Below are 17,570 nucleotides of genomic sequence, written 5' to 3' on the forward strand. Positions count from 1 at the left end.
TTGTTTGGTATCCCGCCGTGGGTACGATGACGCGCAAACAAAATGGCGACGGTTGGCCGCACCTACTTTTAGCTTCTTTTGCAGTGTTCAGAAACCTATGGCCGACGTCACGGATACTCCGTCCATATATTTTACAGTCTATGGTTATTTCGAGCAAATTCGTTCTTCCGGTTTGAAAATAAATTTTGAAGCTGCGTCACGGCGATTAGATCCTTGTGTGAATTCCAGCATGGAGACTGGATGTCTGTACCGGCGGGTGTAACTTGACGTCTTTTAGTTTTAATCAATTCAAGAGATAGACTTGGATCGAGCCAATCAGCACTCAATTGTGAATGAGGTGCAACTTCATTAATGTGCATGATATAGCTTCGAAGACCTGTTTTCACCTGTTACTATGTTCAGACGGCAGAGAGACGCAATGCTGTGTTGCCAACCGTAATTAAAACAAGTGAAAGAAGAACAATTGTTTGGAGACATGAGTCGTCAGTGTTGTTTATAAATGTGCTGCAATGAAGGTTTTGTTTTTAATTCCCCGCTACGAGAGCGCAGCTCAGTGTTGCCAGATTGGAAATGTCTTAGTATAATACTAGAACCTCAAAATTATTGTATTTGGAGGAAAATTATCATACAAGAGTCAAACGGAGAGTATACAGCTGTTATCTAGACACATAGCGTTTTGACACAACGTGCAAATGACTATAATACGTAAAAAAAACTAGGCATACCTTAGTGGGAAGGTTCAAACTCCACCTTGGAGTTGATGTCATCGAATGTTGCCAGATGTTGAGGGATTTATTTTGCTGTACAAATTGGATGCCGTCATGGACTGCAAAATAGTGCTGGTTGTCTTGAAAGCAGTGCACCCTCCCTCTCTGAGGAAAGCAGTGCACCTGTTTTGATGACATTACCTTTGGAAAAAAACGCGTTCTCATGACGCATTTGAATAGGAAAAAAAAAAACGAGAACACCAAGGGAAAACTCCCCTGTCCTTCTCACCTTCCTTTACAGCACTAATTGTTTTAACATTATTGCTTAAAAGATCTGCCTCAAACTGAAAACTACTGACTTAACCACGGGCACGCGGCCACGCGCAGCAGGAGCGTTAACTCGTGAGAGAGAGAGCCGTTCTCCATGTTGATTGGCTGAAAAGAGGTAACATAAGATGAGATAGAAAACGTGCCTAACGTCCACCTTCTCCTCACAGACAGTACAGAAAAGATGCAGCTAGATCAATAATTAAAGAAGCCCAAAGATTACAATGAAATTATTTTTAAATGACATAAAATTCTGAAATAATCGTACATTATAGGATTTTTCTCATTATTAATCGTACAGAGGTCGAAATTATCGTACAAATATGATAATTATCGTACGTCTGGCAACAGTGGCGCAGCTGAACTCACGTGTTGATCACAGTGGTCTGGTAACATGCGATAAAAATATGTTTGTAAGGAATATTTTTTTACCCGAGAGCTTTTCCAACCTGGAAATGGTGAAATCCGGATTTGCAGCTCGTCTTCTTTTAAAGAAGACATCGTTTCAGTTGGTGTTGAATGTCCTGTCTCTACAGATTTGATAAGTGTGTGATTAATGTTCTTTGTTTATGTTTCTTCAGAGGCAAAGTTAGTGTATGGTCAGCAGTACTCTTTCAGTTTTTTTAGACATACCTTAGTCAAAATGATTTAGTTACTCAGTTTACAGTACGTTAATATCACTACAGTAATATGGACTGAAGGATCTTCTGTAAATGCTGCTCTCTAATTGTAGGCATGTAAACACCTTAAACTATTACTGTCGTGTAGGATTTTTGCCGCATTTTGTGACAGGATAGTCTATACACGCATGGCTTTCTGATAATATTCTCTGCACCTACTGAGTGCATCTAAGTTATTAAGAGATGCAGATGTTTTTTTTCTCTCACACCGTGTGCGGTATCAAACAATCCATTAAAACTACAGTCTTCAAGCAGTTCCTTGCATCAAATACCTCGTTTGTCACGGGGGGCATGCATGAAATGTTCCTGAATGAAAGTGAAAGAGCAAAACTGCAGTTAAAGTCGACAAAATAATAATTTTGCTAATAATTTGATTACTAATGTCCATGTAAATGTCGCTGTCTTTCTCCCATGTTTGTTTTGCCTCTGTGAAAATTAGTGCGTGCTCGAACTGAAACTCCCATTTTCATGCAAAGCCTTCCCTTTCATGTCCCTTTAAGGTTATGGAGACATTCCAGCCTATCAGGCAGATTCTACTTAGTTTACAGTTGACTTCATTTAAGTTCAGTTCAGTTTAAATACAAATGAACGAATACTGAACTCTTTGTCTTTCCCTCTTCTGTCTTTGTATAGGACCGTGTGTATGTTCAGCAGAACAATGTGGAGAACGTGTATAATCTGGGCCTCATCATCTTCAGAGACCAGGTGGTTCGTTACGGGTGCATTCGGGACCATCTAAGACAGACTTTACTAGACATGATTGCCCGCGAGAGAAAAGGAGAGGTGGTTGATAGGTGAGTTTCATATTTAACCCTTGTGTGCTGTCGTATGGAAGGTAAATCCTGCCAATTTTAAATAAATCAAATAAACATTTGAAATGAAAATGAAAATCAGATTAACAATTTCATTTTAAAACACTGTTCGCAAAATATCTGCCAAAATTGAAATCGAAATGAAATTATTTCATTTTCATTTTCATTTTCACTTTGACAACACATCGTCCCTGTCAAATTGATAATTAAAATAAAGTTTCCAATTTAAGATTTAATTTTCACTGCATTTCCGCATCAAGACTGCCAATATTAAAATGAAAAGCCAAACTGAAAAATAAAATGCAAACACAATTTTTACAAAGCATGTTATTAATGTTCACGCTATAATAGTGACAAAATTCAAATTAAAATGTAAATTTAAGCTTTCCTTTTATTGACACTTTTTCATTTCAGTTTTCATTTACGATTTCATTTTTAACGTCAACCTGTATGCAAAGCCTATGGTAATTAGTGGGAGGGGCGTATTTAAGTGACGTCGAGTGTTTCCACAGCTCCAGGGGAGAAGCCGCAAAGCCGGGTTTTGACAGCGAGAGTTACTAATGTTACTGTTACGTTTATTAAAAGGAATAAAATGGACAAAACGTTAAGCCAGCTTTTAAGAGAAGCAGCTGCTGCATTGGAACAGTAGGAGGAACGACGGACACAGGAAACACAACCGTCAAATATTCGTCCCACAGCAGTCCCTCAGGAGTCGCGGGCTTCTTCAGCGTTCTTCGTTACATTACCACACAAGACCGAATACAGTATACTATACGAATTCATCACATGGCCTAACGTTACCGTACTTACGCTGTACAGTTTCTCTTGCCGCTGAAGAAGCCCGCGACTGCTGAGGGACTGCTGTGGGACGAATATTTGACGGTTGTGTTTCCTGTGTCCGTCGTTCCTCCTACTGTTCCAATGCAGCAGCTGCTTCTCTTAAAAGCTGGCTTAACGTTTTGTCCATTTTATTCCTTTTAATAAACGTAACAGTAACATTAGTAACTCTCGCTGTCAAAACCCGGCTTTGCGGCTTCTCCCCTGGAGCTGTGGAAACACTCGACGTCACTTAAATACACCCCTCCCACTAATTACCATAGGCTTTGCATACAGGTTGACGTTAAAAATGAAATCGTAAATGAAAACTGAAATGAAAAAGTGTCAATAAAAGGAAAGCTTAAATTTACATTTTAATTTGAATTTTGTCACTATTATAGCGTGAACATTAATAACATGCTTTGTAAAAATTGTGTTTGCATTTTATTTTTCAGTTTGGCTTTTCATTTTAATATTGGCAGTCTTGATGCGGAAATGCAGTAAAAATTAAATCTTAAATTGGAAACTTTATTTTAATTATCAATTTGACAGGGACGATGTGTTGTCAAAGTGAAAATGAAAATGAAAATGAAATAATTTCATTTCGATTTCAATTTTGGCAGATATTTTGCGAACAGTGTTTTAAAATGAAATTGTTAATCTGATTTTCATTTTCATTTCAAATGTTTATTTGATTTATTTAAAATTGGCAGGATTTACCTTCCATACTGTCGGGGCTGTTCTCATCCACTTTGGGGGTGTTTTTGGGGCTTAATTTGGCCACAACTTTCTCTGTGTTTCAGCAGATGGAGTGATTTTTGGTGGCATCTTATTTTGACAAATATTTTGGGGAAATGCTTTGAAAGTAAACTCACTGTATTTCCACAATACACTGTGGGCCAATTTAGTACACTCGTTATGTTCGTGGCTATTTTTTGATTGCGAAGACTTGACTCATATAATCATGCATTCATTGTTGGTGTTTGAGAGACTTTTGCACACTTACCTTGATGCGTCTGAGAAAATCTAAATAAGCAGCTCAGCTCTCAGAATGACATGGAGTAAACAAAAACATAATAACTGTATTTCTACACACACACTAGAGATGCGCGGATGGCGGTAATATCTGCGGGTGCTGTGGATAATCCGCGGATCTGGTAATAAAAAAATACATTATGATTAATTGCGGGTCGGTGGCGGGTGGATGGAGTGGGACATGGCAGTGGACCAGCGAAAAAGCAGAGAGTGGTGCAGGAGTAGCCCACTATTTAAAGTTTCAGTTAGAGGAGTCATCAGAGGAAAATCTGCTCTCGTTCTGGGAGAAACAAGATCGCTTATTTCCACGACTGCAGCGCCTTGCGAGGAGAATCTTGTTCATTCCTACAACACGCGGTGCGAGCGAACGCTCAATTCAGTGCAGCTGGCCGCATTTTGGAGGCGAGGTGGAATCGCCCGAATCCAGGCACAGTAGATGCTGTTCTGTTTTAGTGCGAAGAAAAAGGCCAAGTAAACATAACATAGCTGCCGTTTAGGCTGAAGCGGCACCCTTTTTGTTATCTTGTTCCTGTATCTGTAAAAGCTAAAATGTCTTATTTTTACTTTCTGTATCTATTTGAAAATGTGGAAAATGTTGTCTTAAGACAAACTTTTGTTTTTATAAATGAATGTTCATTTAAAAACGTTTACGATTAACGTATTATTTTACTATCAGAGAAGCGCAGATTAAAGCTCACTGAATCTGCTGTTAATATTCACGGTGAGTCGGTGACCTATCATGCCTAAAACAAAGAATTCAATGATTAAAGTGACGATCGGGTGCGGGTCGAGTGCGGATACATATATTAGATAAAAAATATGTGCGGGCGGGTGGATGATTAGTATGAAGCCGCGGATTCGGGTGTCATTTCAGCTGATCCGCGCATCTCTAACACACACACACATACACACACAAAAGTAGATTATAAATATATATTTTTGTGTTTATTCAGGGGCGCCATCCGTAATGCTTGTCAAATGTTAATGATCTTGGGCTTGGAAGGACGTTCTGTGTATGAAGAGGATTTTGAAGCGCCGTTCTTAGAAATGTCTGCTGAATTCTTTCAGGTTTGTACACTTTACATACACTTACATTGGTAGTGTACTGTTATTAGTGTTACTCTGTCAGTTGGCATATTTGAAACACAACCATCAAAGTTGAATTATATAGAAGAGACTTAAACACATACATGTTATAGTACAGTTCTTAAACAGAATACATGTTAACATAACAATTACAGTGGTCCCTAATGCGGTTCACCTTTTGTGGTCTCACAGCATGCATTATTTTCAGTGCATTGTGTTCTGCGTCCTGATTGGATGTAGACCATTGTCAATCAATCTCCTCCGCATCTCCTGTACATTACAGAATGCGTTCAGCTTGACAAATTAACATAAGTCTTCGATCGCTAGCAGTGTGAGTTCCAACAAGGATGCGAAAAGGGTTGTAACTGTACATAGCAAGACTATCGAAAAAGGAGTCGCACACTAGATGAGCTGCACTATTACATTGTAAACATAGGTTTATATCAGGGTGTGCACACTGGAGCCGCAAGTCGGTGGCTGTCTGCGGCCTCACGACACTGTTCATATTTCTGCGGCGCCATCTGAATAATTTTATTTTAAATAACATGCGAATGTGCGCAACATTATTCGCACAAAAGCTAAAAAGCTTCATTAACCTTTTGGTGACAGCGATGAATGTTTGTGCCTGACAACAGGTTTTGATCTTTAGTTTCATTCTATAATACTTATTTTTATAGGAAATGTGAACTTTGAGAGTGTTTAACAAGAGAAAATGTTAATGCCTGTCTGAGAAAAGAGTATAAAGTGTGTAGTGAGGGGTTTTACAGCCTTAAAACATCTATAGCAGGGATGTCAAACTCAATTCCTGGAGGGCCGCAGCCCCTGCACAGTTTAGTTCCAACCCCAATTAAACACAGCTGATCAAACTAATTAGGTCTTTCGGTCTTGTTTAAGACCTACAGGTAAGTGTGTTAAAGCAGGGCTGCGGCATTCCAGGAATTGAGTTTGACATCCCTGACCTATAGTAATTGTAAAAAATAAAGCTGACTACTTCTCAGATTTCGCAGATTGCGGGTTATTGTAACTCCCACAATTAATGAGGGACCACTGTATATAATTTACTAATTATACTGTTTCAAAAACATCTGCTCATTTTGTGTGAGAACAAATTTATTTATATATTTTTATTGTCATACAATGATTTAATTACAGTGGCTCCAAACTCAAGAAACATTGTGGTGTAGGTTGTTGTGGTGTATTTAGTTGTATTGTGTATGTAAATGTGTTTGCAAATGTATATAAAGGACTGAGGGGCAAGCCTAAGCTGAACAACCATAATCTCTGATCCCTCACTGCATCAAGAATCCTCATTCATCTATAAGCCAGATCACCACATGGGTTCAGGACTACATTGGCAAATTTTTGTCAAGTACGACAATACGTAGTTACATCCACAAATGACAGTGAAAACTGTACTGTGCCGAATGGAAGCCCTATGTTAACAGTGTCCAGAAGCGCTGTCGACCTCTCTGGCCTCGGAGACATCTGGGATGGACCATAACACAGTGGAAACGTGAACTGTGTGCATTTAAATGGACACATGTTTTTCTCACACTTAAACTGGGAGACAATTCAAAAGCTATAATAAAGGATCTGTGGGTTATTTTGACACTCAAGGCTCAGTGGGTAGTGCTGTCGCCTCACAGCAAGAAGGTCGCTGGTTTGAGTCCTGGCTGGGCCAGTTGGCGTTTCTGTGTGGAGTTTGCATGTTCTCCCTGTTTTTGGCGTGGGTTTCCTTCGGGTGCTCTGGTTTCCCCCACAGTCCAAACACATGCACTATAGGGGAATTGAATAACTAAATTGGCTGTAATGTATGAGTGTGTGTGAGAATGAGTGTGTATGGGTGTTTTCAAGTACAGAGTTGCAGCTGGAAGGGCATCTGCTGCGTAAAAAAATATATATACTGGAATAGTTGGCTGTGATAAATATGGGAATAAGTTGGAAGTAAAATGAATGAATGATTGAAAAAGGGGGGTAATCCCACCAACACACTAAAACTTCACAGATAAATACCTGTCTTCATTTTTTTGCCTCATTTTTGCAGCACTTTCTTTTGTGGTTTAATCCTTTTCTTTAATATTTTCCCCCCAGATGGAAAGCCAAAAGTTTTTAGCTGAGAACAGTGCGAGTGTGTACATAAAGAAGGTGGAGGCGCGGATAAACGAGGAGATTGAGCGAGTAATACACTGCCTGGATAAATCGACAGAGGAGCCTATAGTGAAGGTGGTGGAGCGAGAGCTGATCTCCAAACACATGAAGACCATTGTGGAGATGGAGAACTCCGGGCTGGTGCACATGCTCAAAAATGGAAAGACTGAAGGTGCGCTCTTCAAATCTCACGCTTTTACTATTGCGTTTGTCGGTCGCACTTTATTTAAAGTAACAATTCCCTGTTAATATCCCATTAACTAAATCACTGATTATTAATAGGTCTTAAGGTAGTAGTTGGGTTTAGATATTGGGTGGGATTGGAGATGTAAAATAAGATATCACGTGTGTCGACACACAGCACCGAGGTGCTCATAGTGACCCGAGATCGATTCCCGGCTCGAGGTCTTTTGCCGATCCTTCCTCTATCTCTGCTCCCAATACTTTCCTGTCTGTAAATCTCCCCTGTCCTATCACAATAATGTTGAAACCCCTAAAAAAGCAGCTTCCTTTGATTTTAAATCACTGCATAGTCCAATAGAAAGAAATTTATTTTGTGTGTGTGTGTGTGTGTGTGCGCGCGTGCGTGTATGTGCACACAGATCTGGCCTGCATGTACAAGTTGTTCAGCAGAGTGCCGAACGGCCTGAAGACCATGTGCGAGTGTATGAGCTCATATCTGAGGGAGCAAGGCAAAGCTCTGGTGTCCGAAGAAGGAGAAGGCAAGAACCCAGTAGACTACATCCAGGTACCAAGACAATAAACCATACACAACCTGCAGATCATGAGTGTTGGGAAATATTAGTCAAGGGTGTCCACTAGTGTTGGGTCGTTCTTGAATTTTGATTGTTTTTAAATGTTTCCTGAATCATGGGGATGGGGTTTACCATTAGAAGCTGCTTATATTCATACACTGCTGACACACAACTGTGTTTACACCCCTTATAAAAGTGATTTTTGCATAATAGGTCCCCTTTAAGAGGTATTGACATTAATTCTATGATTGCTGTATTTACCCTGTAGTCACAATTCTCTCATTTTTGCTTTCTCCGTTCTGTAGGGTCTTCTGGATCTGAAGTCACGGTTTGACCGCTTCCTGCAAGAGTCCTTTAACAATGACCGTTTATTCAAGCAGACGATCGCAGGAGACTTTGAGTATTTCCTGAACCTGAACTCCCGCTCGCCTGAGTATCTCTCTCTCTTCATTGACGATAAGCTGAAGAAAGGAGTCAAAGGAGTGAGTGATTTCCAGCTTCAATATTTTTGCTCTGGAATTCTATGATCAATGTGTCACTAGGCTTTAAAAATTGGTAATGAAGTTGGATATTTCATGTTGTATGCCTGTACTATTGACTTGGGAAATATGAAATCATATTTGCAGGATTATACAGCCTTTATTTAACCTTTAAGTATTACCTAGTTACTTTTCGACCACCCTTTATAACTCTCTGCTTTGATTCGGTGATTCAGTGTCACTTGTTAAGACTTTCATAATTGAATGATCAGTAAATGGGCTTGTAACACTTTACTTGAAAGGGTGTCATAATCACATGACATGACTTAACAGATTTCATGGAGGCTTTTGAGAACTTTCATTGTGTCATTTGCTCAGTTTTGTACTTTTAAATGCAAAGATAACACTGTTTCATGTCTTTATGACAACTTGACATTGGGAAGACAACATAACTAGTCATAAATCTGTCATAAACATGATTGTCAATTATATTTGTATAATAGCATTTATAACAGCACAACTACAGTGATATAACCTGAATTTGTCCATAAATTGTCATTAAATGCCTTTAAATATTAATGACGCTGTTATTATTGACTAATGACACTTACTGGGATATTTTAATGACAAATACAGTTTGTTCCACTTAAAAAAGTGATCAGAAATATATTCATGACAATTATAACTGCCTCATGACTGTCATGTTTATGACAGATTTATGACAAGCTGTCATGTATTTGGTTATATCAAGTTTTCATGACAAAGACATCTCAAACTATGTCGCCTTTGCGTTTAAAATGACATAACTAAAGGAATATGCATGTAAACTGTGTTTTCAACACGTCAAATTATTATTTAAATGTTTTTTTTGAGAGTCACAGTTAAGGTTGCCACTAATTTTTATATTGATTAATGATATGAAATACTGATATACTGTACATCTCCAAAATCCACTAATCTAATCATACTACATAGGGATTAAACATGAACACGAGGATAGAATAAAATGCTTTGTTTTGATATACACTATGCTCATATATTCCTAGCAGAAAACTTTCTGAGAGCCGTCAAATTTAGGTGAAAATCATCATAAGTGCTGCCGGTGACTTGCAATGCTGACGGTGAATGAGTTAAATGTGTTCTGTTCTGGAGCAGGATAGGACACCTCTCTGTTAAGAGATAACTGCTTACGTGGCCATGTAGAAATATAAGTATTATTGTTATCTGAGCATTATGTGTTGCAGTACATAGATGGCCAGATAATGGGTATGTATGTGTACACAGACTTTTCATTTTCAGTCAGTCAGGCCAAACTCTTCCAGTGAACTGTCTTCGTCATTATAAAATCGCCACATTTCTTTCAAAATCAGTGATCTTCACTGCCTGTTTGATATCTGATATAAAGTGGGTCTTTTGAAATATGGAAAGTGTATTTTTCCCCAGTATTTTCAATGGAGTTTTTTTGTGCTAACCTGCTGATCCTTTCGTCTCGAGTCTTTCATCTCGTTTTACGCTTGAAATGAATGCTTATGTGTGTTTTACTGATTGTATTTTAATCCCATTACAACATCGATGCTGTAAAATAAACCTTATAAAATTAAAAATAGTCACATAAACCTTTCATCAGAAGTTTATCGGTGGCTAAAAAACACTAGCTGTGCAAATAGACGGTTGAATTCAGTAATAAACAAAAAATTGAAAATCTGTTGTTTATCTCTCCCTCAGCTGACAGAACAGGAGGTGGAATCGATCCTGGATAAAGCCATGGTGCTATTCAGGTTCATGCAGGAGAAGGATGTGTTCGAGCGCTACTACAAACAGCATCTAGCCAGAAGACTCCTCACCAACAAGAGCGTCTCTGACGACTCCGAGAAAAACATGATCTCAAAGCTGAAAGTAAGATCTGTTTCTGTACCGGGTGGTGTGCCTGTAATGCTCTACATGTCTTATTTGGCTTGTTTCTCGCTCAACAGACAGAATGTGGCTGTCAGTTTACATCGAAACTGGAGGGCATGTTTAGGGACATGAGCATCTCCAACACAACCATGGATGAGTTTCGGCAGCACCTCACATCAACAGGGGTGAGTAAGGGTGCTTTCACACCTAGACCCAGAGAACCTGGCGCATTTGCCCTGTTAGCTTAGTTGATTTGGGCATATGTAAAACCTGCAATCGCGCTCTAATCCACGGCAAAACAATCTGTCCGAGATTGCCTGAAGGAGTAGTCTAAACAAACTCTAGAGCGATTCGGTGTAGTGAGAAAACAATACGATCCAATAAACTATCAAACCAGGCTATATCACAGTGCATTATGGTTTTGTAATGGGTATATATGGCTTTAAGAGGAGAGAATGATGAGTAGAGGGGTCATTCCTACCAGTAAAAGTGCGTTTTGCATGCTAAAAGTGAAAGCATGCTGTCTAACTGAACTACTAAAACGTATAAAATGGTATTAACTTTTTGATTAACGCGACTTCTGGTATATGTTACATCCCAACCAGTCTAGGGTTGGTAGGGACAGTTATAAAGTATAAATAAAATTGTGAAATAATAAAATTTAGGGTTTTTCCACTTCACAATAACCACACAATAACCTTTTTTAACAAGGAATAACAGTGTTTATTGTCCAATTAAAGCTCTGAAGCGCATCTCTTCGTCAGGGAATCCAGGCCAAAACAATAAACAAAAAAACAACTAACTTGGGGGGGAAAAATATCTAACTTACCTGCTAAAATAAAGAGCCCTAAATAAAATTACAGCAAACTTCCCTTCTCTCCCTCGCTGCCAGAAGTTTCACAGACACTTTAGATTGTCCCGGCGAAAGACTATAGATGGGTGTACTCTGGACATTTTGGCTTGGATTGGGAAATATTACAATAATATTGGAAAATAATAGTGGAAGTCTATTCTTCTGATATTTATAACCATAAAAAATGCTTAATGAAAATGCCTAGATGCGCATGCATTACCTCAGCCATCAGTCCATCATCACAGTGCTTCAGTATTATTATTCTTCTATTATTATTCCCTCCAGAACTGTCTGGAGCATCTGTCTGTGCTCCCGTCTCACACCTCTAAAAGCCACCACATTCATTGCATTTCGTCTTCAGAGGCGCAACTCATGTATTACAGAAGAAAAAACACTACAGTGGCAAATCACAAGGCTCTAAACTACATTGCAAGTTTATCAGGAAGCGATGATTGTGTTCTCTTTAGTTTCTCATTTGAATGGAAATGCTGCTTTATTAGCAAATATTGTATGCAATATTCCAGTTTTGCTCATTCATTGAATTCTTATCTTTGGATGGAAATGTATGTCTTGACATCTACTGAATTCTCATTGTGATCTGAACAGACAGTTGTTGAATTGTCTTGCTGTTTTCTTCTTCCTGTAGGTGTCTTTAGGTGGTGTTGACCTCACCGTGAGGGTTCTTACCACGGGATACTGGCCGACCCAATCTGCAACTCCCAAATGTAACATCCCTCCTTCACCAAGACATGCTTTCGAGGTCTTTAGAAGGTGTTTATTACTGCATTTTTACTAGTTTAATTCCAGTTGTAAACCTCGACCACAAAACCAGTCAGAAGTGTCAATTATTCACAGTCAAAAATTATTTGCCCCTATTATAAACTAGAGCAAGAATTTTTCACAGTATTTCCTACAATATTTTTTCTTCTGAAGAAAGTCTTATTTGTTTTATTTCGGCTAGAATAAAAGCAGTTCTTAATTGTTTTAAACCTTAAGGTCAATATTATTCGCCCCTTTAAGCAATATTAGTTTTGGATTGTCTCCAGAACAAATCACTGTTATACAATGACTTGCCTAATGATCCTAACTTTACCCTAATTAACCTAGTTAAGCCTTTAAATGTCACTTTAAGCTGAATGCTAGTGTCTTGAAGAATATCTAGTCTAATATTATGTTCTGTCATCATGGCAAAAATAAAGAAAATAAATCAGTGATTAGAGATGAGTTATTAAAACTATTATGATTAGAAATGTGTTGAAGAAATCTGCTCTCCATTAAACAGAAATTGGGGAAAAAATCTACAGTAGAGTGAATAATTCAGACTTTAGCAGTATATATGTTGTTTAAAAGCTGTATAAAGAAACTTTCCATTTATGTATGGTTTGTGAGGATAAAACAATATTAAGTTGAGATACAACTTGTCAGAATCTGAGGGTAAAGAAGAATGAAAATACTGAGAAAATCACCTTTACAGTTATTAGCAATACATACAACTAAGCCAAAATATACAAGTTTGACACATTCACAGTAAAAAAATTACAAAATTACTTCATAGAAGATTGCACTCACCTGTCTATGTGCCTAAATGCATTAAGTTACTGCCATGTGATTGGCTGATTAGAAATTTGCGAAGCAGTTGGACCGGTGTACCTAATAATGTTAATAAAGTTGCCAGTGAGTGTGTGTGTGTATATATATATATATATATGTGTGTGTGTGTGTATATATATGTATATGTGTGTGTGTGTGTATATATATGTATATGTGTATGTATGTGTATATATATATATATATGTATATGTGTGTGTGTGTATATATATGTATATGTGTGTGTGTGTGTGTATATATATGTATATGTGTGTGTGTGTGTGTGTATATATATATATATGTGTATATATGTGTGTATGTATGTGTATATATGTATGTATATATATGTATGTATGTGTATATATATGTATGTATATATATATATATATATATATATATATATATATATATATATATATGTGTATGTATATGTATGTATGTGTGTATATATATATATATATATATTTTTTTTTTTTATTTATATATATTTATTTATTTTTATTTTTTTGAGAATGTGTATACTGTATATTTGAGGAAAATGTTATTTACAAATTTTATAAATACAATTTATATACAAATATATATGTAAATAATATTTTTTTGGTTTGTTTGTTGCACAATATTTTTGCACTCAGGGTACACACACATTTTGGATGCAATTAATCATTTAACAGCTTTCATTTTTGGCTATTCCCACAAATATACGACTAGTTTTGTGGTGCAGGGTCACGTTTGTAAATATCTTTGACATTAATGCTCCCTCATGGGTTTTGCATATATTCACTCTTCACTCTTTCACTGCAGGTTTTATTTGGCCAAACACAGTGGCAGGCAGCTCACATTGCAGCATCACATGGGTTCAGCAGACCTCAATGCCACTTTTTATGGGCCAATCAAAAAGGTTCAAACTTTTGCTCACAAGTTCATCACAGACTATAGAGTTAAAAGCACAACGCGCTAACTTCCAGTGCTGTGTGTGTATTTTTCCTACAGGAAGATGGCTCAGATATGGTCGGCGGGGCTCAGGTTACAGGCTCCAATACCAGGAAACACATTCTTCAGGTTTCCACATTCCAGATGACAATCCTCATGCTTTTCAACAACCGCGAAAAATCCACATTTGAGGTACTGCACACATTGTGTAAAGTTTGTAATGGTTATTTCTCAGCTGAATCAGTAATTTCTGCATGCTGCATTGCATTGTTTAAATCATCAGAACAGAGAAGATATGTGTTGAACCAGCAAGCAGCAGTCATTCATTCATTTTCCTTCGGCTTAGTCTCTTATTTATCAGGGGGGTCGCCACAGCAGAATGAACTATTCCAGCATATGTTTTATACAGATGATGCCCTTCCAGCTGCAACCCAGTACTGGGAAACACACACACACACATTCATAAACTACGGCAAATTTAGTTCATCAATTCACGTATAGACCATTTCAATGTGGTAATGTCTTTGGCCCAGGAACATTTCCTGCTTGTCCTCAAACTATTTTATAGCACAAGGCAATTCAATCATAACGTAAAGTTAAAACAGCTATCATAACATTATTTATCAATATGTGACCCTTTTGGGATTCTTGGACGCTGTGGTAATTAAATGTAAAACAGGAAATACATTAGGAACATTGTTATTGTTTACATCCCTCAAAATAATCGATAGCACATGTGTTTGGACTGTGGGAGAAACCGGAGCACCCGGAGGAAACCCACGCCAACACGGGGAGAACATATATATAAAAATGTATATCAGGGATCAGTTTTTTTGTTTTAGTTTTTTAGACATTTTTATTTATTTAAAAATAAAGTTCAGAAATAATGTCATCTTCATATTTCAAAGTTGAAGGCATTTAAATTATGGCCATACTATATAAGAATTGTAGATATACTTCATCCACATCCCTATAGTCAAAATACTCATGCGATACTAATGTTACATCTGTAAAGAGTTTTGACACAGAATGAAACATCATCAAATACATCTTATTAAAAAGGCAAAGATAAATGTGAAATGATATACAGTTGAAGTCAAAATTATGACTTCAATTATGACATTCTATACATATACACACACACTATACATATACACACATGATACACTACACATATGCACTCCATACATATACACACATTCTATATTTTATACATATACACTCTATATTGTGACTCACGTTACCACTGAGCTATTGGAAGTTTATGAATAAAGTTGATCAACACATGATACACTATACACACACACGATACTTTCTATACATATGCACACATGATACAGTCTATACATATACACATGATACTTTCTATACATATACACACACGATACACTCCATACATATACACACACTCTATACATATACACACATGATACACTATACATATGCACTCCATACATATACACACTCTATACATATACACACATGATATATTTTATACAACGGGTAACGTAACTCGCCTCTCACACCAGAGACCCAGGATCTATCCCAGACCCTGACAGGAATGTATCATGTGTATATGTATGGAGTGTATAATGTGTGCATATGTATAGAGATGATGAAGTCTATACATATGTACACATGATACACTATACATATACACACATCCCATACATATACAGATGATACATTCTTGTCATGGTCTGGGAGAAAACCTGGGTCTCTTGTGTGAGGTGTGAGAGAGTCACGTATCACTGAGCTATTGGAAGTTGATGAATGAAGTTGATCAACAAATGATACACTATACATAAACACACATGATACATAAACACACTCCATACATACAGTATGCACACATGATACATTCTATACATATACACACATGATACACTCTATACATATACACTCCATACATTGTACAATCCATACATATAAACGCACATGATATATTCTATACATATACACACATTATACACTCCATACATATACACACATAATACATTCCAGTCAGGGTCTGGGATAGAACCTGGGTCTCTGGTGTGAGAGGTGAGTCACGTTACCACTGAGCTATTGGAAGTTGATGAATGAAGTTGATCAACTATACATATGCAAATATGATACATTCTATACATGTACTTTATACATTATATACATTTAGACACACTCTATACATATACACACATTATACATTCCTTACATATATACACTATACGTATACACACATGATACATTCTATACATATACACACATTATACATATACACACACAATACATTGTACAATCCATACATATAAACACACATGATACATTCCTGTCAGGGTCTGGGATAGAACCTGGGTCTCTGGTGTGAGAGGTGTGTCACATTACCACTGAGCTATTGAAAGTTGATGAATGAAGTTGATCGACACATGATACACTATACATAAACACACTCCATACATACAGTATGTACACATGATACATTCTATACATATACACACATGATACAGTCTATACATATACACACACACAATACATTATATACATAGACACAATCTATACATATACACAGATTATACATTCCTTACATATATACACTATACGTATACACACATGATACATTCTATACATATACACACATGATACATTCTATACATATACACACATTATATACTCCATACATATACACACATGATACATTCCAGTCAGGGAATGATCAACTATACATATGCACACATGATACAGTCTATACATATGCAAATATGATACATTCTATACACTCCATACATATGCACACATGATACACTCTATACATATACACACACAATACATTATATACATAGACACAATCTATACATATACACAGATTATACATTCCTTACATATATACACTATACGTATACACACATGATACATTCTATACATATACACACATGATACATTCCACACATATACAGACGAAACATTCCTGTCAGGGTTTGGGATAGAACCCGGGTCTCTGGTGTGAGAGGTGTGTCACATTACCACTGAGCTATTGGAAGTTGATGAATGAAGTTGATCCACACATGATACACTATACATATGCACACATGATACAGTCTATACATATACACACATGATACATTCTATACATATACACTCCATACATTGTACAATCCATACATATAAACACACATGATACATTCTATACATATACACACATTATACATATACACACACAATACATTGTACAATCCATACATATAAACACACATGATACAGTCTATACATATACACACATGATACATTCTATACATATACACTCCATACATTGTACAATCCATACATATAAACACACATGATACATTCTATACATATACACACATGATACATTCTATACATATGCAAATATGATACATTCTATACACTCCATACATATGCACACATGATACATTCTATACATATACACACATGATACATTCTATACATATACACACATGA

The 17,570-nt window shown here is 37.0% G+C and overlaps 1 protein-coding gene across 1 annotated transcript in view; it reads left to right on the top strand.

The window, feature by feature from the left end:
* The window catches only part of cul3b (cullin 3b), a 29,868-nt gene that overhangs the window by 5,255 nt on the left and 7,043 nt on the right, over positions 1-17,570 (top strand). Inside the window, exons 4-13 of the mRNA XM_056473436.1 lie at positions 2,348-2,508; positions 5,331-5,445; positions 7,555-7,783; positions 8,214-8,359; positions 8,672-8,848; positions 10,571-10,741; positions 10,819-10,926; positions 12,241-12,365; positions 13,986-14,082; positions 14,175-14,306. Coding sequence (XP_056329411.1) covers positions 2,348-2,508; positions 5,331-5,445; positions 7,555-7,783; positions 8,214-8,359; positions 8,672-8,848; positions 10,571-10,741; positions 10,819-10,926; positions 12,241-12,365; positions 13,986-14,082; positions 14,175-14,306 — 1,461 coding nt within the window. The remainder of the gene's footprint in view (positions 1-2,347; positions 2,509-5,330; positions 5,446-7,554; positions 7,784-8,213; positions 8,360-8,671; positions 8,849-10,570; positions 10,742-10,818; positions 10,927-12,240; positions 12,366-13,985; positions 14,083-14,174; positions 14,307-17,570) is intronic.

The sequence above is a fragment of the Danio aesculapii genome, chromosome 15 (genome assembly GCF_903798145.1).
Source record: "Danio aesculapii chromosome 15, fDanAes4.1, whole genome shotgun sequence".
NCBI lineage: Eukaryota > Metazoa > Chordata > Actinopteri > Cypriniformes > Danionidae > Danio > Danio aesculapii.